Source organism: Callithrix jacchus, chromosome 9 (genome assembly GCF_049354715.1).
Source record: "Callithrix jacchus isolate 240 chromosome 9, calJac240_pri, whole genome shotgun sequence".
NCBI classification, from domain to species: Eukaryota; Metazoa; Chordata; class Mammalia; order Primates; family Cebidae; genus Callithrix; species Callithrix jacchus.
The window spans coordinates 11,022,773-11,049,353 of NC_133510.1; the positions used below are offsets into that span (position 1 = coordinate 11,022,773).

The 26,581-nt window shown below is 41.5% G+C and overlaps 1 protein-coding gene and 1 pseudogene across 6 annotated transcripts in view; one reads left to right on the forward strand and one right to left on the reverse strand.

Annotated features, from left to right (window-relative positions):
• The first annotated feature begins 2,017 nt into the window (after positions 1 to 2,017).
• LRP6 (LDL receptor related protein 6) overlaps positions 2,018 to 26,581 on the forward strand; it is a 151,182-nt gene continuing 126,618 nt past the window's right edge. For 2 of the 6 annotated variants that reach the window (XM_078338294.1, XM_078338296.1), the window contains exons 1-3: positions 2,018 to 2,385; positions 24,012 to 24,405; positions 24,581 to 24,696. Coding sequence is in view for 2 of the 6 variants with exons in the window: in XM_002752136.6 (XP_002752182.1) it covers positions 2,331 to 2,385; positions 24,012 to 24,405 (449 nt within the window). In the remaining 4 variants the exon portion in view is untranslated. The remainder of the gene's footprint in view (positions 2,386 to 24,011; positions 24,406 to 24,580; positions 24,697 to 26,581) is intronic. The other 4 variants (XM_002752136.6, XM_009003312.5, XM_009003313.5 and 1 more) reach the window with 2 other exon arrangements.
• Positions 18,466 to 18,778, reverse strand: LOC118144416 (ubiquitin-conjugating enzyme E2 variant 1 pseudogene; annotated as a pseudogene).

Genomic DNA, 26,581 nt, shown 5'->3' on the forward strand with positions numbered 1-26,581 from the left:
AAGTACCAGTGAACTCCAATGTCACTGAGATACTTGTAATGTTATACCCGAGCGAGATTAAACAGAAGCGCCACACTCTGAGTTTGTTGAGAGTCCACTTTGAGTGCCGGCCGCCGAGAATCAGCTAGAGCTCAAACCTCTCGGCCACGAATAAAGGGTGGTCAACATTTTTACACCAGTTTAGGGTCAAGGGGTGGTAAGCAGATTATTATAGAAGCAGAAGGAGCAGGTTAGGGGGAAGTGGGGGTGCCTAACAAACAATTTCTACTTAAAGTTTTTTTTCTCTATTTTTTATTTTTAAAATTTTTTTATTAAAGTTGTTTTTTTTTATTAATTTTTTATTGGATTATAGGTTTTGGGGTACATGAGCAGAGCATGCAAGACAGTTGCGTAGGTACACACATGGCAGTGTGTTTTGCTTTTCTTCTCCCCTTCACCCACATTTGGCATTTCTCCCCAGGCTATCCCTCCCCACCTCCCCCTCCCACTGGCCCTCCCCTTTTCCCCCCAATAGACCCCAGTGTTTAGTACTCCCCTCCCTGTGTCCATGTGTTCTCATTTTTCATCACCCACCTATGAGTGAGAATATGCGGTGTTTCATTTTCTGTTCTTGTGTCAGTTTGCTGAGGATGATGTTCTCCAGATTCATCCATGTCCCTACAAACGACACGAACTCATCATTTCTGATTGCTGCATAATATTCCATGGTTAAAGTTGTTTTTTACTCAGGATATGGGGTAGCAGTTGCACCGTTGTATAGGCCAGTGGGCCCTGTTTCTCAGAAAATTGGTTACAAAGATGCCAGGCGTTTCAAACCACAAGCTTTCAGAACAGAATGCCTTACATAGCTCAGGGTGGGCAAGATAGCTCAGGGTGGGCAAAATGGAGTTAGCAGGATTGTTTAAAATGTATTCATTACAGCCAAGCTAGGGTATTTCAGTAACACTGTGGTAGCAGCTTCACTTTCTTGCCCATCTGCCTCCAGGTAAGGGCGTGTGTCAGCTGGGCAGGATGCATCTGATGGCTTCATTAGGGTTAATTCTTGGAGCGCCTCTGCCCAGACTGACGCCTGGCAGGTGATTTCAGGAGGCGTCTGGGCCATTATTCCTGAATGCCCAGTGCATTGGGAGCGGCAGAGGCTGTGTACAGTCTTGAGATTGGTGAATCCTTTCCTTCTCAAGCTGATAATTGATCATCAAAGCATGCCAAACATTCGTTATTATATGCAACTTATGAAATCTTAAATAGTTTTGTCCAATTGTCCCTTTTTTCTGTCTTAGGTTTTGACGCATATATCTTGAAATTTTATTTGTCAGTTTAGAAATCTTTAGTGTTGGGCGGGCTTAATTCTGAAATTTTATTTGTCAGTTTAGAAATCTTTAGTGTTGGTCGGGCTTAATCCAGTTTGTACTTCTGGGAAGGCAGGAGAGAAATAACAATCTCAGTTTTGAATTGGCGTTTTAACATCCTTCACCAGATCCACGTTGAAAGCCAGTGTAACCAGCGTTCAAGAACTCCAGCCCCAAAAAAGAGGATGCTGAAACCCGTTTCCAACCCCGAAGACGGAGCTGATCTCGCCGCAACGGGATCCGCCGTGGCTCCCCTCGCGTGCACCGCGGCTGGGCCGTCCCAGGTGGCTGGGGGCGCGGGCCCGGAGCCCAACCTGGCGCTGCCGACGGCGGCCGCACAAAGACCGGAGCAGACGGCTGCCTGGCAGAGCCGCAGAAAGTAGTCCCGACCACGCCGGCTCCAATGTTGTTCGGTCCCGCCTCACGCCCTCCGCGGGGAGGGCCGAAGCGGCCGGTCCGGGAAAGAATCCCGCTGGAATGCGCCGCCGGCCGGAGGCCTTCCCTCGCCAGCTCGCCTCTGCTACCCCAGCACCTCTGCAGGAATCTTACGCCGAGGCCGTGCGTGCGGTTGCCGACTCCTTTCCCCAGCCGTGCAGGAGGCAGCGCCGGGGGAGGGGGCTCGCCGTGCGCAGGGACACGTCTTCGTTCCGAACCTTGGAGGCGGCGCCGGCCGTATCCCTGCGCCGCTGCGCGAGGCAGAGGCTGAATGAGGAGCTGCGCGGGGGAAGCGGGGCGCCGGGGGAGGAGGCGGCGGGATGGAAGCAGACGCTGGCGTCGCGCGAGCCTGGGGCCGAGCGACGCGGTAGAGAGGGCGGCGGCGGCGCGCGCGGAGCCTTGACGTGCCCCTTTCTTTCTTCTCTCGGTGGGAAGCTGGGAAGCATGAGCGTGCAGTCCTGCCGCTGCGGCGGCCGCCCCGGCTCCTCGCCTCCCCGTCTTCTTGCCGCCCCTCGCCGGTGAGAGAAGAGAACGCGAGAAGGGAAGATGGGGGCCGTCCTGAGGAGCCTCCTGGCCTGCAGCTTCTGTGTGCTCCTGAGAGGTGGGAAGAGTGGGGGCACTGGAAAGTTGGTGGGGTTCGGGGGGAGGTGGCCTGGTTTTGTGTGTCGGGGGGGGGAGGGGAGGGACAGAGGGAGTGAGAAGGGGAGAGGAGCCGGGAGAGGCCTGGTCGTGGGGATGGGGAGAGAGAAAGGGGCCCGGGAGCAGGGGCTGCGCGCACCGCCCGGCCACAATGCGGACCTGGCCTGGCTTCCCAGACCTTCCCGGGACACATCGGAGCCTCGATCCCGACGGCTGGTCTTACGGAACCCCTGGCACCCCATTCTGTCGGGATGACTGAGTGTCTGTGTGCCTCTCTCTGCCTGGGGTCTTTGTACGTATTTTGGCTTTTAAAATGTTTGAGCCCGAGATGCTTTAAGGTTGACCCTCTCCCTCGAAGTCCTCCCCACATCCACCACCCCCCACCCCGTTTCGGTGTTTCTTAGGTGAACTTTTAAAGTCCTCTGTTTTTTCCAGGCCTTGTTACAGGTAATAATTGGCTTCCGTTTGGGATATAATGATCCTGGGTGAGAGCGCAGTTGGAAAGTGACTTTTGGGTTATAGGTCGAGCGTTTCAGCATTGGGAACCTTCTGAGCTTCAGCCCGTAATAAAATAGAAACACTGCCCTTGTAACCTCTGGTATACACGGCTTGCCCCTATTTTCGGAGTATACAAGTGTCCAGTTGGCACTAAGTAGGAAATTCATCCTCTTGTGAAGAGGAGCCGGTCCTGGGACCAAAATGATCATTTTCTCTACACTCCTGGGGACTGCTTGGCATTTTGGTAAATTGCATAGGCTATTCTAGATAATTTGCTCTGGGAATCGCCTGAGTTCGATGGTACTAGGATGTTTTGAATTGGCTGCAAAGCTGGCACATGCTCTGTGACTTCTGTTTTGTGACAGTTCGCAAAGATTTTTGACTGGCCCGTAGGCAGCTCTCCTCTAACTACTTAGTGTTGAACTTGAGATGGCTGTGATGCTGTGGAGCATTTACCAGCAGAGGAATTTAAGTACTGCTTCATGCAGTGGCTTGTAGTTTTGGTTTGTTAAAATTCTCACTGGTGTTGATGATAAGTTCTTTTCAGGCGTGGGACCGCTGGTCTGGAGATTTTTAGGTATTAACAAGCTAAACTTTTGTTAAGTCCTCCAAAACAGACTAAGTTTACAGAACGCGATAGTAACTAATAATGTATGACAGGTGTATATTTTTGGGTGTACCGTGTACATGTATTTTGGATGAGAATGATTGACTTTTTTTTGAGAAGTATGTTCTTCAGTTACTCTGTAGTAGTGCAGCATTGTGTTTGCATATTGTATTATACTTGATACTCTAAGCATATTACAAACTTTCCCCACATGTAAACCCCAGAAAAGGGAGTGCTCATTAGATTTTTGTGGCAGAAAATTCAATGGAGTGTTATGTACTGGAGAGGTTTAATAAGTATATACTTATTTTATTATGTTATACTCTCAGTTGAAAGGGGTTTTGCTATAGCTGTTAGAAACAACTATATTTGACATAAGAATATGTGTATATTTTAAGACACAAGGTTAATAGGGTTGACATATGAGAACCAGCTGATTAGTTAGAGTCATGGGGAAACCTGTAACTTGGGATATTTCTGGTTGCCTGGTTATATTTCTTGGAGAAGAAGTGTGTGATGTAAATGCTGTTTGTTTGTTTTAACACCAGCTTTGAGACCAGAGCTGGGTTTGTTCATTATTGGAATTTAGATAGGTTGCACTTTTAGTGATATGTTTTGAAATATAACATTATGTAACAAGAACTGGAAGAGGTAATAGTTGAAATTGTCTTATTTCCTTTAGCAGAGTTTTCAGAAGTGGAGCTCCTGTTTTAAATGTGGCAAAATAATGGTGTAAGGTGGTCTATTAATATGTAACAGTACTGTACTTAGTGCGACTACATATAATTTGAAGTAAAACTATCTTTTGATGTAGAAGATTTTTGTTCATAACTTAGAATTCATTCTTTGAGAATGTCATCCTCTGTTATAGTAATGATGTTTAGTCAACCTTGGGCTCTAAAGAGAAAAATCTGATTGATTTGTTGCATTTAGATCATTTTTTTCCCACAAATAATTGGATCTTTAACATTGGGTTAGTGTGATGTGGGGTATCTGAGAGTTTGGGGGAGACCGTCTGTCCCGTAGCCCTGCTGAATCAATAGCTGAAAGCCAGGGAATACTGTTAGTGCTTCCTCCTTATCTCTGTTAATCACGTGACAAGATATAAAGGAAAGATTGGGGAATTTCAACACTAAAATCTTGGATTTAAAGCTCGAGCGTCACTACTTCATAACTTTGTGGTTCTGGTCTAGTCCACTTCTCTAGGTCTCAATTTCTTTACTGGTAAAATGTTGATAATGATACTTGACTATTTTACAGGGTTACTGGGTATTTTAAATGAAATAATATAAAGTACCTTGTAATGTTACTTTTGTTATAATTTTTGCTTGTTCAGGGACATATATTCAAATGCTTTCAGGATTTGAGATTTAATTTGTTTAACATTCACACTTTTTTTTTAAAGAGACAAGGTTTTGCTTCACTCAGGATGGGGTGCAGTGGCGTAATCACAGCTCATTGCAGTCTCAAAAGTCTTGGGCTTAAGTGATCCTCCTGCTTCATCCTCCCAAAGCTCTGAATTATAAGCACCTGCCATTATGCCCAAAAGTTTTTGTAGATATGGGGGTGATGTGAGGATGTCTTAATATTTGGCCAGGCTGGTCTCCAACTCCTGGCCTCAAGTGATCCTCTCAAAGTGCTGGGATTACAGATGTGAGCCACCATGCTTGGCCAGATTCATAAACTCTTTTTTATTTTGGTAGGCTCTTGCTGTGTTGCCTAGGCTCGAGTGCAGTGGCATGATCATTGCTCACTGCAGCCTGGACCTCTTGGGCTCAGATGATCCTCCCACCTCAGCTTCCCAGGTAGCTGGGACCACAGTTGTGTGCCATAACACCCAGCTAATTTTTAAATTTTTATAGAGCCAGGGTCTCACTATGTTGCCCAGGATGGTCTTGAACTCCTGGGCTCAAGGGATCCTCCCGCCTCCCAAAGTTCTGGGCTTACAGGTGCAGATTCACACATTCTTAAAAATGAAAGGGATCCTGATCATTTGAGTCTCGCCACTTCATTTGTAAGTGGGGAAACTCAAGATTCAGAGATATTGTAACTTAATAAAGATAAGTTAATTAAAGTTGAGGCAGGGAGTTATTGATTCTTTTAACAAATATGTATGGAATACCATCTGTATATCAGCTTCTGGTACCGGTGGTGAGTAAAAGAAACGCGGTCCGTAATGTGATGAGCCCCACAGTTTAGGTTGCCATCCTTACCATTCTCTTAGTTCCGTCAGGTACTGATTAGAAAAAATAATATCTGCTTTTCTACAGGAAGTATTTTTGATAAGAATACAGGTTTTGGAATACCATTGGTGTGTATAATCTGTGAAATACTATTTCTTAGCTGTTTTTTTTTTTTTTTGAGACGGAGTCTTGCTCTGCCTCTAAGGCTGAAGTGCAGTGGTGTGATCTCGGCTCACTGCAATCTCCGCCTCCTGGGTTCAAGTGGTTCTCCTATCTCAGCCTCCTGAGTAGCTGGGACTACAGACGCCTGCCACCATACCCGACCAATTTTCTATTTTTTTTGAGATGGTATCTTACCCTGTCACCCAGGCTGGAGTGCAATAGCACAATCTCAGCTCACTGCAACCTCTGCCTCCTGGGTTCAAGTGATTCTCTTGCCTCAGCCTCCTGAGGAGCTGGGACCCTACAACCACGCCGGCTAATTTTTATATTTTTAGTAGAGAAGGGATTTCACCATGTTGGTCAGGCTGGTCTCAAACTCCTGACCTCAGGCGATCCACCCACCTTGGCCTCCTAAAGTGTTGGGATTACAGGGGTGACCCACTGCTCCTGGCCTTAACTTTTTTTGAAGAGGCTTGTTATGTAAAAATTATTTGCTACTTTTTTTTTTTTTTTTTAGCCGGGTGGTGGTTAATATTGGTGGTAAATATTTCAGTTGGACAAACCACTTATGTTTCCCATCTTGTATTTCTGTAGAAGTGATGCTTGCAAAGTTGCTTCCTTTAAGATCAGATATTATAAAGTCTTGGAAAAGTAGAACAAATTTTGGAGTGGGAATCAGAAGAATTAAGTTATGGTTCTAAATTTGCCATTAGCTAGCTGTGTAACCTTGAGTAATGTTTGTACCTTTTATTTGGAGATTAGAATTCATGTTAACACATTAAGAGTTCTGGAAGGTCCTGAGGTAAAGAGACCAGTTTTAACTTCGTTTAATCTTTTATTTTCCAAACTTGCCAAGTTTACATTGATATTTGATGACAATTTCATATAGCTTGATATTTTCATCCCTATTTACTTACCTAGCTTCAGGTTTGCCCATTTGGCTAGATCATAATTTGTCTGGTTATTAAATTTTAAGGTTTTAGCTCGTTATCAGAAGGGCTAATAGTAATTTCCTTTGGTTCCATTTTTAAGAGATTTTTTTTCTTTGCTTTAATAGGAGGTTTTTCCATTTGCTGGACTGAACTGCTGTGCCCTTATATATGCTTTGGCTGTCAGAAAGGGCTGTTTTAAATACCAAAGGAGATTCTGGGAAGGGATACATTAATGGAAAATATTTTATGAGAACATATATTTTTTGTTTAAATATTTTGAACATATTGGAAAAACAATGTTTTAGTGCTATTTAGGCCATGGGTTACTACTCTGAGAAAGATCATTTTCATCATAGAAATTCTGTTGAAAGTTTATACTTAGAGAAGATTATATAGAAGGTATTATAGCAGAAAGGCGCATGGCTTGTTATACAGGCCAAGTTAAACTCATCTGCCAATCTGTGTTCCTTTGAACAAGTTACTTAGCCTTAACTTCCTCTCCTGTTAGGTGGGCATATAACTTTCAAGACTTCTCTGTGAGAACTCATGAAATGTTTGTGAAGGGGTAGTATAGTGCACAGTCAATAGCAGACATTGTGTAAATGGTGACTATTACTAAGATGGCCAAATTAAAAGAAGCAGTGTCTGGAAAGACTGGTAAAACATTTTAAGTGTCTGCTATGTCCTGGGCACTGTTTTTGGCAGTTGATAGTTTTAGGCCAGTGGTTTTGCAATTTTTTTGATTCTTCTGCAACTGAAATAAAAGTTCCATGAAAGATGTTTACTTGTGACAGTTTCGGTTTTATTTGATATCAGACAGAATGGCAATTACTTACTATATTTGTTTTCTAAAGGATTGCAACCTTAACTCTATTTTAGGTGATGATGTTTATAAATAAGCTTGAGAATAGTTCAAATGATTGTGATATTCATTTACTTATTAAAGGGTTAAGTATGGGCAAAATAATTTCATCAAAACATTTAATTGAGAAATTGCATTATTTGTTTACAATAATTCAGTTGGTAGATTTCTTTCTGCAAGGTGGATGGATGCTATCTATACTGTTTCTGCTTTACATGTTTTTACTTTGTATAAGGGTGTTTAGCTTCTATAAAGTAAGCCTCAATTCAATGAATACACTATTTTATACGAATAACTTTGAAATTTAGTCAAATAAACAACCAGGCAACCTAAAAACAGGCTGTTTGCTCTTAAAATTATTTATCTTAAAACACAATTTTTCAGCTGGGTGCGGCTCACGCCTGTAATCCCAACACTTCGGGAAGCCAAGGTAGGCAGATCACAAGGTCAGGGATGGAGAGCATTCTGGCCAACATGGTAGAACCCTGTCTCTACTAAAATATAAAAAATTAGCCATGTGTGGTGGTACGCGCCTGTGGTCCCAGCTACTCGGGAGACTGAAGCAGGGGAATCGCTTGAACCCGTGAGGCGGAGGTTGCAGTGAGCCGAGGTTACGCCACTGCACTCCTGTCTGGTGACAGAGCAAGACTCCGTCTCAAAAACAAACAAACAAAAAAGCGAAAACAATTTGTCAGTACATAAATACAAGGAAACAGCGTTATTTGGTATTATTAACCTATGCTTTTGTTTCTCAAGCTCTTTGTGTTATTTTTGGCAGTGAGTATTCTCACAAAAGGTTCAAGCTGTTCAGGTGTGAGGCTAGAAAATATTAAAATGTGCTTGGATTCTTTGGTGAAAATTATTGATACCTTGATTCTGTGGTCCTTTTAGTGGTAACATGACTTGTTTTCTCTTCTGTGATTTGCTTGGAAGGGCCATGTATAAATGCTGAAATATTTTGGAACTAATTTCAGGAGGAGACTGGGGATGCAAAATGAAATTATATTTTTAGGCAAAAAAACTACATTAATTAAGTTATTAATTAACAGCAGGCCTAAAGTTATTGATGAGATTCTCAATAAAAATAACATGACCAGCAGTAGTCTTTTTTTTTTTTGAGATGGAGTGTCACCCAGGCTGGAGTGCAGTGGCATGATCTCGATTCACTGCAACCTCTGCTTCCTGGGTTCAAGTGATTCTCCTGCCTCAGACTCTCCAGTAGCTGGGATTACAGGCACCTGCTACCACACACAGCTAATTTTTGTATTTTTAGTAGAGATGAGATTTCACCATATTGGCCAGGCTGGTCTTGAACTCCTGACAGCAGGTAATCCACCTGCTTTGGCCTCCCAAATTGCTGAGATTATAGGCATGTGCTGCTGCACCTGGCCGTCATTTTTTTCCCCCAGAAAATAGTCACCCAAATGTTGAAAACCTACCTTTATCAAATTATGTATGTGTGACCAGGAAGCTGTTTTCTCTAATGGTTTTAGTCATTGTTTTGTCACTACTGGACCCAAACTACAAGTAAAGGATTGCAGAGATAGGAGTCTTCCTTATTATTAATTGGTAGGTGTAATTTAAGTACTGTATATTCATACATCCAGTTTAAAGATACTGTATTTTGCAAGTCTGAGAGGTGACAAGTGAACTTTATTACCATGAATTCTTAGCTACACATTATCTGGTCATTATAATACAAATAAAGATAAATGTCTTTGTCTAAATTTATATCTTTGTCTAGATTTATGCTAATGCAGAAATAGCTCTTTGATGAAAAGTTTCTCAATAATAGGTATTTTTCCCTTTTATATGCCACCACATACCAGAGGTTTACACATACTGAGCACTGTAAATTTTACATTTAAAGTAATACAAAAAGATGTGAATTTTTATGACGTTTATTTGGAACATCATTTTGTGTTTTGTCTCAGTCATTCATTAGATATAGTTAAATTATAAATTTGTAACTATTACAAAGATTTCTTAGGTTGGGTCGTGATGGCTCACGTCTGTAATCCCAACACTTTGGGAGGCCAAAGGGAGAGGATCACTTGAGGTCAGGAGTTCAAGTCCAGCCTGGGCAACGTAACAAGACCTTCATCTCTGTAAAAAAATTTTTAAAAATTAGCTGGTCACAGTGGCACATGCCTGTAGTTCCAGCTGCTTGGGAGGCTGAGGCAGGAGGATCACTTGAGCCCAGGAATTCAAGGCTACAGTGAGCCATGATCATGCCACTGCACTCCATCCTGGGTGACAGAGCAAGACCCTTTCAAAATAAATAAATAAATAAAGATTTCTTAGCATGGATTAGATATGTTAAGTAGACTGCTAAAAAAACCAGCATGTTCATGTCTGAGATTGAATTCGAAGTGTGGATTATGTAATGTTTTCTGGTTTTACCATATAGCTATTGCATTAATAATTAATATATTTAGTGTTTTGTTTTTTTCTGAGACAGGGTCTTACTGTGTTACCTAGGCCGGAGTGCGGTGTGACGCTGTCACAGCTAACTGCAGCCTTGACCTTCTGGGCTCAGGGGATACTTCTGCCTCAGCTTCCTGAGTAGCTGGGACTATAGGCACGTGCTACCACACCTGGCTCATTTTTAATTTTTTTTTTGTAGAGAGGGTCTCACTATGTTGCTCAGACTGGTCTCGAATTCCTGGGTTCAAGTGATCCTCCCACCTTGGTTTCCCAAAGTACTGGGATTACAGGTATGAGCCACTGCGCTGGGCCTAAAGAATACCTTAAGTTCCTGTTTTTCTGCTGGAGACGCACTAAATAGTTCACCAGTATCTAATGTTTCTGAATAGCCCTGTCAGTAGTCCTGTCACAGTTAAACCTTTTTACTATATTCATATCTAGAGTAAGAAAATAGAAAGGGTATTAGAAATTACTTGGGCCAGCTTCTTTGTTTTATAAATCAGAAAGATGAATCAATAATTTAAGGCCAGATTGTTTGTACTCTGGACAGTAATTTTACATGCAGGACTTTGTATATGTACCCAGTTTTACCTGGGCCTTATTGTGGTTTTGAAAGTGATACTGATGACTTTGCTAGAGGGAAATACATATTAATGTTAATTTTGGCATTTGCAAATAGGTGTTTTATCATAGTACTATACTGTAAATAACAAAGCTGAGGCCAAGGTGCAGTGGATCACGCCTGTGATCCCAACACTTTGGAAGGCCAAGGCAGAGGATTGCTTGAGCTTAGGAGTTTGAGACCAGCCTGGACAACACACTGAAACCCCATCTCTACAAAAAAAAAACACAAAAAACTAGCCAGGCTTGGTAGCGCCTGTAATCCCAGCTACTTGAGAGGCTGAGGAGGGAGAATTGCTTGAATCTGGGAGGTGGAGGTTGCAGTGAGATAAGATCACACCACTGTCCTCCAGCCTGGGTGACAGAGTGAGACTCTGTCTCAAAAACAAACAAACAAAAAAAGTGACCAAAACCAAAAAGCAAAAACAAAGCTAGACTTAGATAAGGAGAGACTTTATTTGAAAGAATTTTTGCAATAGAAGGACAGGCTTACCACAGGATCTGCAACACATTTCAAAGTCGAACCAAAAAAGCTCTTCTTTGGTTAATAGGAGAAGCAAGCAGGGCTTCCGGGAACTTTGTGGGAGTGGGGCCAAATAGGTAGGGGAGAGCAGATTGCATGATCGGGACTATTTAACTGGAAAGCATTTTTTTTCTGCAGTCGGCTGATGGTCAGAATGATGGAAGAAGTTGTGCATTTACTTTCATAAGCTTAGGGCAAGCCAAAGTTTAGGGATTTGTGGGGAGAAGAGTATCCTGACTAAAGTTTATTCAAGCCAAGTCAATGAGTAAGTAATGGGCAATTGTGATGAGCACTGGTCAGTCCTCCTGTTTGTTAAAACAAAATCAGTTACTGTTGACAATGGAATAAGAGTCGTTGAGAAGTTGATCTCACTAGATTTGGCCTGATTATATTTACATAGGCATAGCAATAATAGTACTTTATCATATAATAATAGGTCTTTTCATATTGCCTTGCTGGAAGTTTTTTTGAGGAATCTAATTCGACTTTAAATGGTCTCTTAAGACTATAAAGGTAAGAACTGACCATCAGGTTTCACTTGCAATACCTATAAATTTGGGTGAATTCCGGTCTTGAAGTTCCCAAAAGATTCTAGGACTTTTGAGCCTCCCAGGAAGTGAACTTGCATAATTCACTTGCCAGGGTGGGAACGCTGTAAGCCCGTTGCCAGGCCAGTTTTCCTAAGAGGACTGTTAAGCACTGGTTTATAAAGTCAACTGTGTAACTTAAAAATGTCTGGTCATATCTGATTAAATGAACATAAATGTGGCATTTCAGTCAAAGCCTTGGTTGCCTAAGTAATGTTTCCAGCTAGGAGGCGGACTCATTGAACCTTTGCAAATAACTGTATTGCCATGAAAATAAAAATACTCGAGAGTTTTGAATTCTGGAGGAGTAAGCAGGGGAGAAAAAAAATCAGTGTTTATTTTGGTTTACAAAAGCATAGTCCACTTACATTGTTGTAAGTTATAGATAGCTTCAGAAAAATGAGAAAGGGGTCTTTATATTCAGAAAATAGGACACTAAAGCATCAGCAATATTTTAAATGAAACCCATAATCATCCTTCATCAGTTTATTTAGTCCTAGTAATTAATTCTTGTTTTGCTGGATCTGTGTTAGCAGTCTCATGAACCCATCTGTTTCTCTACTAGTTGTTTGGAAATCCTGACTCAGCCCTCTGGTGTGGTCTCAGAGATATTTGAGCGATGCCACGGAACCTGTGTTCAGGTTACCTGGCATAGTCATTTTTAATTTTCTTTTCTTTCTTTATTATTATTATTATTATTATTTGAGACAGAATCTCACTGTGTCGCCAGCTGGAGTGCAGTGGCACAATCTTGGCTCACTGCAGTCTTGGCCTTCTAGGCTCAAACTGTCCTTGCATCTCAGCTTCCCTAGTAGCTGCAACCGCAGGTGCGCGCTACCATGCCTGACTAATTTTGTATTTTTTTTTGTAGAGAAGGGGTTTCGCCAAGTTGCCCAGGCTGGACTCAAACTCCTGGGCTTGAGTGATATGCCCACCTCAGCTTGCCAAAGTATTGGGATTACAGACGTGAGCCACCATGCCTGGCCCATGGTCCTTTTTATTGAAGACAAGTGCACTCTGGCCTGTAGCTGATTTGCAAGTGCTTTCAGGGATGCATCAGAGTAAAGCAGAAAACTATCTGTAGATGACAAAAGACTTAAAACTATGATGATTAACCTATTACTGATAATCTTAAAAGTGAAAGATCTTATGAAAATTTGTTACAAAAAATAATGAAATTGACAACGAAGGTTGATTTTTGTGGCATGCAAACCAAAATAAAATCAATCCAAAAAAGTGCTAGACAAAAGCATATCTATAAGCATAATAATTACCTTATTTTATTTTCTTCTTGTTATTTTTTTTGAGACAGAGCCTCGCTGTGTCACCTAGACTGGAGTTTAGTGGCGCACTCAGCTCACTGCAACCTCCGCTTCCTGGGTTCCAGTGATTCTCCTGCCTCAGCCTCCTGGGTAGCTGAGATTACAGGCACGTGCCATGCCTGGCTAATTTTTATATTTTCAGTAGAGACGGGGTTTCGCCGTGTTGGCCAGGCTGGCCTCAAACTCCTCACCTCAGGTCATTCCCTGGCCTTGGCCTCCCAAAGTGCTGGGGTTACAGGTGTGTGCCACTGCATCCAGCCAATTAACCTTATTTTAAAGAAGAGTGGCTACTATATGCCATTTATGAATATAGATGAATATATTCATTGCAGAGGAAAAAATATAAAGACATATAATCCTAACACATAATGTCCCATGAATATGTCAGGCATATTTAGAGTATATCAAGAATGTATCAAGATTACCAAGGAAAAAGATTTAGCAGTCTGGAGTAGGTCCTTAACTTCTATGTAATACCATTCCATAAGTAAGTGATGTCAATTCTTAACTGAGAACCATTAGTCTACCTAGAATAGACTGTATTCAGTTATTTATTTATTTTTGAGATGGAGTCTCGCTCTGTCGCCAGGCTGGTGTGCAGTGGCACAAACTTGGCTCACTGCAACTTCTGCCTCCCGGGTTCAAGCGATTCTCCTGCCTCCCAAATAGCTGGGATTACAGGCTTCTGCCACAACACCGAGCTAATTTTTGCATTTTTAGTAGAGACAGTTTTCACCATGTTGGCCAGGATGGTCTCTATCTCCTGACCTTGTGATCTTCCCACCTCAGCCTCTGAAAGTGCTAGGATTATAGACGTGAGCCACTGCGCCTGGCTTGTATTCAAATTAAAGAAGTCAAATTATGACCAAGTTAACGTTAAGGAAAAAGAAATCCCTGAAATTATGACTGATGACATTATACTGTTGTCTAATACCAGGCAGAGCAGCACCAGAACTCTGATTAATAGACATGGATGATGAGGGCATTGATGAATTTCTAGGAGCTTTATACCTTCATAGAACTTCAGAATATTCATATTAATAATAGTTCACCTATACAAATTTAACTTAGGGAGGGTAAACCTCTTTTGCTTTGACAGCGCTTTCCATATGACCCATAACATTTGATCAAATAAACGATTATTTTTAACATCTCTCTTTTACAAGGTAAAGAAAATTGTGATTTTTCTAGGAAATCTAAAAGACAGTTGTTGGTGCAAAAGGCATTATTTAGGAGGTTTGAACATTTGATTAAATGGGATCATGGACCACTATGGAAAAAAATACTTGGCTACATATTTAACTAAAAGTGACAAAAAAAAAAAAAAAAAAAGATTTTAGTGCTTTGGGAGGCCAAGATGGGAGGATTGCTTGAGGCCAGGAGTTTGAGACCAGTCTGGGCAACATGATAGGATCCTGTTTCTACAAAAATTAAGAAATTAGCTGGGAGTAAGATTACATGCCTAGCTACTCAGGAGGCTGAGGCAGGAGGATTGTTTGAGCCAGGAGCTTGAGGCTGCAATGAGCTATGATCGTGCCAATGCAATGAGCCATGATTGTGCCCCTGTACTCCTGCCTGGACAACAGAGTGAGACCCTGTCTCTTGAAAAAAATTGAAAAAAGTACGCATAGGATGTAATATGATGGTAAAGCACCTTACCCTTTTCAAGAGTGTGAATACGGTTTCAAGTAATTAAGGACATGATAAAGTCAGCATCAAGGACAGGAAATTCTGGTAAGACACAGATTCTCTGACTTCTAGGGAGATTATTCAGAAGGCAAAGGAAAACCTTTAATCACCTCTTTATTTTTATTTTTTTGAGACAGAGTCTCGCTCTGTTGCCTGGGTTGGAGTGCAATGGTGTGATCTTGGCTCACTGCAACCTCCGCCTCCCAGGTTCAAGCAATTCTCCTGCCTCAGCCTCCCGAACAGCTGGGATTACAGGTGACTGCCACCATGCCTGGCTAACTTTTTTGTATTTTTAGTAGAGACAGGGTTTCACCTTGTTGGCCAGGATGGTCTTGATCTCTTGACCTCATGATCTGCCCACCTTGGACTCCCAAAGTGCTGGGATTACAGGCGTGAGCCACCATGCCTGGCCAATAACCTGTTTATTAAAAGCAGACTAATAACCGAAGAAAAACGGTCATTTTAACAGAGAAAACTAAAATCTAGCTATACATAGCTATAATATTTGATAAGCACTTTAAAAAATCTTACAAATAAACCCATCAAATTTTAGCTGGCTTTGGCTAGGCACAGTGGCTCACGCCTGTAATCTCTGCACTTTGGAGGCTGAGGAGGGTGAATCGCTTGAGGTCAGCAGTTTGAGACCACCAGCCTGGCCAACATGGCAAAACACTGTCTCTGTTAAAAATACAAAAAACAGCTGAGCGTGGTTGTGGGAGCCTGTAAAACCAGCTACTCAGGAGGCTGAGACAGGAGAATCACTTGAACTTGGGAGGTGGAGGTTGTATTAAGCTGAGATTGTGCCACTGCACAACAGCCTGGGTGACAAAGCGAAACTCTGTCTCCAAAAAAGAAGAAGAAAAAGAATCAGGCCAGGTGCAGTGGTTCATGCCTGTTATCCCAGCACGTTGGGAGGCCGAGGTGGGTGGATCATTTGAGGTTAGGAATTCGAGACCAGCCTGGCCAACGTGGTGAAGCCTTGCATCTAAGCGAAATACAAAAATTAGCCCGGCATGGTGGCGGGTATCTGTGCCAGCTATTTGGGAGGCGGAGGCAGGAGAATCACTTGAACCCAGGAGTCAGAGATTGCAGTGTGCTTAGATTGCACCACTGCACTCCAGCCTGGGTGACAGAGCAAGACTGCCTAAAAAAAAAAAAAATCATTCTCAGCAAACTGACACAAGAACAGAAAATGGAATACTGCATGTTCTCACTCGTAGGTGGGTGTTGAACAATGAGAACACATGGACACAGGGAGGGGAGCACTACACACTGGGGTCTGTTGAGGGAATAGGGGAGGGACAGTGGGGGGTGGGGAGTTGGGGAGAGATAGCATGGGGAGAAATGCCAGATATAGGTGAAGGGGAGGAAGGCAGCAAATCACACTGCCACGTGTGTACCTATGCAACTATCTTGCATGTTCTTCACATGTACCCCAAAACCTAAAATGCAATTAAAAAAAAAAAGTCTTAGCCGGTTTTGACCATGACAGATAAGATTTCCTTTTCAGCCGGGTGTGGTGGCTCCTGTCTGTAATTCCAGCACTTTGGGAGGCCGAGGCAGGCAGGTCATGAGGTCAGGAGATTGAGACCATCCTGGCCAACATGGTGCAACCCTGTCTCTACTAAAAATACAAAAATTAGCTGGGCATGGTGGCACATGCCTGTAGTCCTAGCTACTCAGGAGGCTGAGGCAGGAGAATTGCTTGAACCTGGGAGGCGGAGGTTGCAGTGAATAGACATTGCAACACTGCACTCCAGCCTGGGTGACAGAGCAAGAGTCCGTCTCAGAAAAAAAAAAAAAAAAAGTCCTTTTTATCACTGCCTAGGCTGGAGTGCAGTGGCATTATCACAGCTCACTACAGCCTCGACTTCCTGGTCTCAAGCCATCCTTCTGCCTCACACTGCCGAGTAGCTGGTAATACAGGGACATACCACCATGCCCAACTAATTTTTGTATTTTAGTAAAGATGGTGTTTCACCATGTTGCCTAGGCTGGTCTTAAACTTCTGGGCTCAAGTGATTTGCCCACCTTGGCCTCCCAAAGTGCTGGGATTACAGGTGTGAGCCACCGTGCCTGGCCTGTTTATTAATAGACTCTTAGATACAGCGTCTCACTACTGTAAAAATAAGAGGCAAAAAACTCTATAAACTTGAAATTATGCTTCGGTGTTCTATTTTGTGCAGAGATGATCTAGGTATTTAATGGATAACCATGAATTGACTTAGTCTAAGGTTTTAAGCTACCAAAGATTTTAGAAACTTTTCAAGTTGGCTTATCACAAAACATAATTATTGTTGAAATAAAATTTAATTACTTCATCTGAATGCAAACCAGATGTAATGCTTGTGTGTTTGATTAGTAAACCTGTAAAAGTTCAGCAAGAACATATGCAAGAGTAAGAACGTATGCTTGTTTAATACTTGCAGCCAATAACTCAGAAGACATAACTCTTTTTATTAAACTGACAATATTCAGCTAGTCTCACTTTCCAGAGATTTACCTAAACTCACATTAGTGTAGATTCTAAGAATATTTGGGTTAGTTTCTGTAAAAATACTTGTTAAAGTATAAGGAGTTTAATTTTCTTAATTTCTGGAAATCCTAGGACTATTGAATTTATGTAAGCACTTATTTATCTTCAAAGCAGTTATTATAGAGCCCCTTTAAGGGGTTTGATAATCTGATTGGTAATACCATTTGTAGGTGGGAAAATATTCTACACACACATATACATATGTAGACAGACAGGAATAGCTCATACCTCACTTTGAAAGTTTGAACTCATTGGTAGTTTATGGAAAAGAGCTAGCTTTTGTCCTCCCTCACCTTTCCATTTTTATCAGATTGTGATTTTTAGGAAACAGGGTAAATTGAGGTTACCGGCCCAATCAACATAAGGCTTGAAGTTTCTCATCAGTATTTGTGAAGGAGACCTTTTAAGATTTCCTTTGCTTTGTTGTGTAACCTTATGGAGATTGTGGACTAAATTTTGAATGAGGGACTAAAGAGAGACTGAGTATCCTACTTACTGGGTGTCTCCAAAGTTTGTCTGGGTACCTAAGAGATCCAGCCTCTTTCTAGCTCGTGAGTCCCAATGGAGATTGGGGAGCCTAAAGCTTGAGTGACTGTAGGGAGTTGAGGAAGGGAAAGGTGTGATGGGGTGGATAGACGGTTGAGGAGGTAGCATGTATTGAAGGGGGATAGATCAAAGGATTCAAGGGAGCTGAAGGGAAGGTTTAAGTTGGTAAAAAAGCAAGAGTGGGGAATGATGGGAGGGGAGAGGCTTAGGTGAGCCAGCTTGGGGAGATCTCAAGTTTCTCAAGAGGACATTGAAGTCTAAATTGTCTTTAGTTAAATTTTGCTACTTTTGAAGATACCAAACTGAATTAGTTCCATAATGGCAAAGCCTGTAGTCAGTAAGACTATAGCACAACTTGTATATTTCAGATGGACAAAAAATTTGTATCATTTACAGTATCTTAAGATAAATATCCTTTGACTGGGAGCCTCCTTTCCAGTACTTGAGGTCTACAAAATGTATCTAGAAAATTTACTACTGTGGAACAGAAAGACTGCTTAAATTGAGTTAGGGGGAAAAGGGGAAGGGCCTGTGGTTTTCCTTTCGACTAATTGCTGTAACACTGCCCTTCAGTGGCTGAGGGAGTTGCGTATTTTCTTTAGACACTATTAGGCGCTGCAACTCTTTCAGGACAACTTTAATGCTATGACTTCTGCCATTTTGCTAGTACTGGATGGCTCTTGGGTCCACCACTCCATTAGAACTATTAACTCCAGTCATATTAATTTTTGTTACAAATCTTACAAAGGGGGACACATCTGGTATTTAGGTCCACATTCTATTTTAAGGCTGTATGTTCAGTTTTCATAAACTGTTTTTGGAGGCCCAGTTATCATCCCTGTCCATCTTGTAAGTGTCATGTCTTCATCATTGTCTAGACCTCAGCTAACTGTGCCATCTCCTACTTCTTTCTGGCCTTCTCCGACTTCTTCCAGCAGTGGGAAATTGCTAGGGACCTTTTCTTCCAGCCCGTGGTGGCTGCCACCTTGCTTTGCTGTTGCTTGTGAATGTAAATGTTCTATACTCTCATTTAGGAACAACAGAAAGTCTGGGGATACCTATATGTAGAAAGTGGAAGGTTTGAAACAAGACAAACAAGAATAATAGGTAGTATGGTTTGAGGAGAACATTCTGTATAGGTAGGGATATAGTCAACAACGTGAATACTCTAGAGATGTCAAGAATAAGGACTGAGAAAAGGCCATTGGTCTGGTTATAAATATTTAGAGAAAGCACTTGCAGTTGAGTGATGGATAGGAAAATGAAAGAACAATAGCTAATGAATAGTAGTATGAAATATATATACCAGTGTTACAAGATTTTGCAGTTAGTAGAAGCATAATTACTCTGTTGGTAGCAAGGTTAGAGTTATTAAAACAAAAGTTTTTGATAGCAAGGAACCTGGCATAAACCATTGAAAATAACAAGAAACGCAGAACAATTGATAGAGCTAAGTTGTAGAGAGGAGGTAAGGAGTCTGAACCAAAATACTGCTTTAGCCTCAGGAGAAAAGTCATCTTGTCATTTGAGACTGAGGACAAGATAAGAGAATATGGGTGGAGAGAAAATTTTGAGAGGTATAAATTAAGATGTTGGGGATGTGTGACATTCACCTTGTTTCCTGCTTCACTGAGATTGTTTTGAGATGGTTTGAGAATGAAGGTTCAGGGCATGGAAATTAGTCTTTTTGTTTTGTTTCTGAGATGGAGTTTTCCCTCTTGTGGCCCACACTGGAGTGCAATGGCATGATCTTGACTCACAGCAGCCTCTGCCTGCTGGGTTCAAGAGATTCTCCTGCCCCAGTCGCCCAACTAGCTGAGATTACAGGCATGCACCACCACGCCCAGCTAATTTTGTAATTTTAGTAGAGACAGGGTTTCTCCATGTTGGTTAGGCTGGTCTTGAACTCCCAATGTCAGGTGATCTGCCCACCTCAGCCTCCCAAAGTGCTGGGATTACAGGCGTGAGCCACCATGCCCAGTTGGAAATTAGTCTTTAAAAGTAGAAAAAGTTTAGAAAGGCTGCTAGAGAAAATTTCCCAGGAGTTTGATAAAGGATAACAAAGATTCCTGAGCACTGAGAGTGTTCCCCTAAAGAGAAGTGATGGTGATTATTTGGGTTATCTGAGTACTAGGCAGTCAGAAAGTAAGCTCTCTGAAATGGAAGATACTGGCATGTTCCAGGGAGCAAGTGTGTGGATCCGGTGTATCTCTTTGGTAGATAAAAACAATGTTACAAATCAAATTATACCTATGGGATATCCCCCTTAATATATTGCTAAACAGATAATGGTGACAATATAGTAACAGAAAGTATTCAAGCATCGGAAAGGTTGGTTGGATAGGATGAACCCTGGGATTTCCTTTCAGTGGTGTGGTTTATTTACAACAGATTTATGTTTACAAATCCTTTACAAATCCTCAATTGTAACTAGTACTGCTAACTTAAGGATTAATTTGCCTCCTTTACTGGTTTTTGGGAGGGAGAGGAGACTTAGAATGCTTTTGAGGCCTTAAATGACTAGAAAGTGTTTTTGGATTTTGTAGACCAAAAATAGTCAGTACATGTAGAAGTGTAAGACATTTGGCTGCCACCTAATGTCATATAGCTTTGATACAGTTTTCCAAGGATAGTGCCATAAAGAAGGTGCCCAATAAATATTAGATTATTATCACTCTTGGATTTTAAATTTTAAGTGTTTTGTGAGTATTCCTTAGCCTTATGCAGCACTTAGCATTGTATCCTTCACCAGTAGGGACCTTTTTTTAATGTTTACATCTGGCCCATAGTATGAGAGACTCAGTATAGTGGGCAACAGACTCAGAAGATATCTGTGGGGACTGATAAATCAGTGTGATGTGTGAAGGTCCAAAATGAATTAAAAATGACTCTGTTAGGGAAATTATGAATTTGCTAATAGCTGCAGCAGATACACAGAATAAACAGAAAGATTGGTTAGGCACCTTTTAAAAAAGCTGTCTGCCAGCTGGGTATGGTGGCTCATGCCTGTAATTCCAGCACTTTGAGAGGCCGAGGCAGGTAGATGACCTGAGCTCAGGAGTTTGTGAACAGCCAGGGCAACACGGTGAAACCTGTCTCTACTAAAATACAAAAAATTAGCCTGGCGTGGCAGCGGGCGCCTGTAATCCCCTGCTACTCTGGAGGCTGAGGCAGGAGAACTGCTTGAACCCGGGAGGCGGAGGTTGCTGTGACCCGAGATCATGCCACTGCACTCCAGTTTGAAAAACGAGCAAAATTCCCATCCTGGCCAACATGGTGAAACTCCGTCTCTACTAAAAATACAAAAATTAGCCGGGTGTTTGGTACGCGCCTGTAGTCCCAGCTACTCAGGTGGCTGAGGGGGAAGAATCGCTTGAACCCGGAAGGCAGAGGTTGCAGTGAACCGAGACTGCGCCCCTGTGCTCCAGCCTGGCGACAGCAAGACTCCGTCTCAAAGGAAAAAAAAAAAAGCAAAATTCAGTCTCAAAAGAAAAAAGCTGTCTGCCAATTTGTTTTTGACTAAGAAGGTTGGATTTAAGCTTAGGGAAGTTTATGTGGTACTTATAGATGAAAATAGTATACATTCGTAACTGTTTCACAATCTATAGTGTAAACATCACTTTTTTGATATTGGAGTAATTTCTTGAAAAACAGGGAATGGTTACTTCTAAATGGTACTTGGGCTCGGCTTCAGATGACACAGTTATAGACCTTTAGTAAGTAATTATGAAAGAAGATCAAGTAGATTATTGCATTATAACTCACTCTCTCTTTTTTTTTTGAGACAGGGTCTCCCTCCGTCACCCAGGCTGGGGTGCAGTGGTGTGATCATAGCTCACTGTAGCCTTAAACTCCTGGGTTCAAGTGATCCTCCCATTTTAGTCTCCTGAGTACCTGGGACTACAGGTGTGCACCATTATGCCTGGCTAATTTTTTTTAATTAATTTTTTTGTAGCGATGAAGTCTCCATGTGTTGCCTAGGCTGGTCTCCTGGCTCAAATAGTCCTCCTGCTCAGCCTCCCAAAGTGTTGGCATTATAGGCATGAGCCACCATGCCTGGCTTGGTCTTACTTTCGCTGCCTGATTCCTGTTTAAATGGGAATGAATTAAGATTATATAAAATTGGGGATGAGGGTGGTGGCTCATGCCTGTAATACCAGCAGTTTGGGAGGCTGAGGTGGGCGGATCACCTGAGGCCAGGAGTTCAAGACCAGGCTGGCCAACATGGCAAAACCCCACCTCTAATAAAAATACAAAAAATAAGCCAGATGTAGCAGTAGCCACCTGTAATCCCAGCTACTTGGGAAGCTGAGGCAGGAGAATCACTTGAACCCAGGAGGTGGAGGCTGCAGTGAGCCAAGATTGTGCCATTGCACTTAAGCCTGAGCAACAAGAGCGAAACTCCCATCTAAAAAAAAAAAAAGATTAAATAAAATTAAAGATTTATTAGTCACATTAGCCACATTTTAAGCGCTCCTTAGCTGCATGTGACTGGTGGTACTGTGTTATTCACAGAACTGTCTCCATCATTACAGAAAGTTCTATGGGACAGTGGTACTCTAGATTTTTAATTGCTGCTTGATACTAGGAAAGGAAATGTCAGAAGCTTGGAATAGTGAATAAAAACAAAAACATGGAATTTATACTACCCTATTCCAACAGCCTCAGCTTTCTCAAAGTTAAATGTTATTTCTGTAAGATTGGCTTTATCTTTAGTTTTGGGTCTTTTCCTTTTTTTTGTTTCTTTTTTGAGACAGAGTCTTGCTCTGTCACCCAGGCTGGAGTGCAGTGGCTCAATCTTGGCTCATTGCAACCTCTGCTCCCTGGTTCAAGCGATTCTCCTGCCTCAGCTTCCCGAGTAACTGGGACTACAGGCGTGCGCCACCACACCCAGCTAATTTTTGTATTTTTAGTAGGGATGGGGTTTCACCATATTGGCCAGTGTGGTCTCGAGCTCCTGACCTAGTGATCTGCCTGCCTCGGCCCCCCAAAGTGCTGGGATTATAGGCATGAGCCACTGTGCCTGGCCTCGGGTCTTTTCAAAGGTAATTTTAATAGTAACATAGAACAGAATAAAGTAGTTTTACTAATAACTATATCTGCCAGACTGTAACAGTTTTATTAAGGTATAATTGATACACAATAAATTTTGCTAATGTCAGGTGTAAACTTTAATAAGTTTTGACATGTATACACCTCTGGAACCATCATTATTATTGATAATATAGCTCATTTCCCTCAAAAGTTTGCTCATGCCCCTTTTTAATCCTCCTCATTCTTTTACACCCTCTCTCCCTATCTTGATGCAGCCATTAATCTGCTTTGTGTTAATAATAGACTAGTCTGCCTTTTGTAAAAGTTTTGACATGTGTACACCTCTGGAAATTTTACACCTGACATATAGTTGGAAGCCATGCAATATATACCTTTGTTTTGGCCTGGCTTCTTTCTTTCTGAATTATTTTGAGATTTACCCATAAGAGGTCATTACTTTCTTTATATGGCAGTATCACAGTTTTTTATCTATTAGTTAAATTTTGATAACATTTGGGTGGATTCCAGTTTGGGTTATTACAAATAAATTGCTATGAGCATTTGTATACAAGTCCTTGTATTGACATATGTTTTTGTTTCTCTTGAGTAAATACCTAGATGTGGAATAGGCAATACCTAGCTATTGCCTTGGATTATACAGTAGGTTGTATGTTTAACCTTTTAGGAAACTGCTGAATTGTTTTCCCAAGTGGCTGTACCATTTTTACATTCACCCTATTAGAGTATGAGTGTTATACTGGCTCCACATCCTTGCCAATTCTTGGTATAGCCAGGCTTTAAAATTTTATCTGAGTTATTTTAACAAGAAAAGACTATCCTGGTGGATATGGTTCCCCCTTTTGCTATGTTTTATTTTTTAAATGCTGCAAAAATAATATTTTGTGTGTGAAAGAATTTTAGGTGGTCTCCTACTGATTTATTTACCCTTTTTTTATTTTTGACAGTCTTTGCTCACTAATACTGATTTGAAACCCAGTTTATAAGAACAAATACCTTTTCTTCCTTTTCACTTACATATTTTTCTGTTTTTTGTTCTAGCGGCCCCTTTGTTGCTTTATGCAAACAGACGGGACTTGCGATTGGTTGATGCTACACATGGCAAAGAGAATGCTACGATTGTAGTTGGAGGCTTGGAGGATGCAGCTGCGGTGGACTTTGTGTTTGGTCATGGCTTGATATACTGGAGTGATGTCAGCGAAGAAGCCATTAAACAAACAGAATTTAACAAAACTGAGAGTGTACAGCGTGTTGTTGTTTCTGGAATATTGTCCCCTGATGGGCTGGCATGTGATTGGCTTGGAGAAAAATTGTACTGGACAGATTCTGAAACTAATCGGATTGAAGTTTCTAATTTAGATGGATCTTTACGAAAAGTTTTATTTTGGCAAGAGTTGGATCAACCCAGAGCTATTGCCTTAGATCCTACAAGTGGGTAAGTTTTTGTACAGTGTACAAAGATCATCGTACCCTCTTTTGGTTTTTCTCCACTGACATAAACTACCCTGACCCCTATGAGAAAATGGGAATTTTAGATTCTTTGGGCTTCTTTGTTGAGTAGACTTGAATGTGGAAAGTTATGTTGTGTTGTTGTTATTATTTTTTGACAGGGTCTTGTTCTGTCACCCAGGCTGGAGTGCAGTGATGCAATCAACTCACTGCACTGTCAAGCTCCCAGGCTGAAGCGATCCTCCCATTTCAGCCTCTCGTGTAGCTGGGACTTCAGGTGGGTACCACCATGCCCGACTAACTAAAACAATTTTTTTGTTAGCCAGGCATGGTGGTGCACCCCTGTAATCCCAGCTACTTGGGTGGCTGAGGCACGAAAATCGCTTGAACCCGGGAGGCAGAGGTTGCAGTGGCTCAGATTGCACCACTGCAATCCAGCCTGGACAACAGAATGAGACTTTGTCTCAAAAATATTTTTTTTTTTGTAGAGACGGAATTTCACCGTGTTGCCCAGGCTGGTCTTGAACTCCTGGGCTCAAGCAATCAATCCTCCTTGGCCTCCCAAAGTGCTAGGATTACAGAGTGAGCCACTGTACCCAGGGTGTTGTGTTCTTAGCGTTCCTATAAATTGTTTTGGGTTTCTAATTGCACTTATGGAATAGTCATACTTACATTTCTTGGGTTTTCATCAGTATTTATTTTTTGTGATATCAGAAGATAATTTGAAGGGAGAGAAGAAGGAATGAAAACAAGAATAGTGTTTGATAGCTCAAGATAAGATAGACTAATCTAGATCTTATAAAACATATACACAATGATATTGTGATACTAGTTTTTTTTATGTTACACTCTGAAGTGTTATTTAATATGTCAGCATTGAATGAAAAATAAAAGTTATTAAATAATTCATTTCTAGGTAGCTAAACATGTATTTGCAATAAAGGTTTATTTTCTAATGAAAAAGAAAATTTGAGCCTCTGAGTAAATCTCATTACAAAGTATGAGCTGTATCCCTGCGTTACTCATTATGCCTCATTTCTGCTATTAGTATATAACATTTTGTGATATTTCTTTTTTTTTTTTTTTTTTTGAGATGGAGTCTTGCTCTGTCGCACAGGCTAGAGTGCAGTGACACGATCTTGGCTCACTGCAACCTCCGCCTCCCAGGTTCAAGCGATTCTTCTGCCTCAGCCTCCCTAGTAGCTGGGATTACAGGTGCCCACCACTATGCCCAGCTAATTTTTGTATTTTTAGTAGATACAGGGTTTTACTGTCTTGGCTAGGCTTGAAATCCTGACCTTGTGATCCACCCACCTTGGCCCCTCAAAGTTCTCGAATTATAGGCGTGAGCCACTTGTGATACTTCTTTATTGAATAAACTGTCATGGCCAGTCTGTCATGGCTGCTTACAGATAACTATCTGAACATGAACCTGAAATGACTTACTAATATTTGGTTAAAATCGAAAGATAAATATCTTGTGGATAATTCTTGTTTTCTTTAGCTTTCAATTGTATTAGAATGCTTTAAAACTCATTTATAGAAAGGAGTGAATTCTTTTTATGTAGTAAATGAGAACTTGGGAAGAATGGAAGAAAGGTTTATATGTGCCTCTTTATCTTGATATCAGGCTTGATTTGGTTATAGAGGTTGAACTGGATGCCATGTTGTAGAAAAATGAGAAGACTGATTTGACTGTGAAGAATAATGTGAGCAGTAGTGTAGTGAAATTTTAGAGGGAGATGTTTGGAAATACAAATATGTATATTTTAGAGTGGAATTAAAAGGTGTTTGTTGAAGCAAGATGGTGCTCTTAAAGCACCAGGAGATATTGTAGTGGCTCTGACGGTAGGAATAAGGATTGGGTGTCCTGAGGAGGTCTCAGATGTAACTGTAGGGATCAAAGAATTTGGTTGCTGAGAACTTTTTAGATGTTTTTGAGAAATAGAGTTTGTGTTTTGCTAACAGAGTTTGTAAGGCTCAGGGGGTGTTGAAACGTTTCTGAGGTTACTGCTTTGTAGAACACATAGGATTTTGGTGCTTTCGGCACTCATTAGGGAAGAATACTTTGGTGAAAAGATAAAAGTTATTTTTTCCCCTCTTTGTCTTCTAGGCAAGTTCAATCTTACAAGGGTGATGATTGAAACTTAATCAAATCTCTA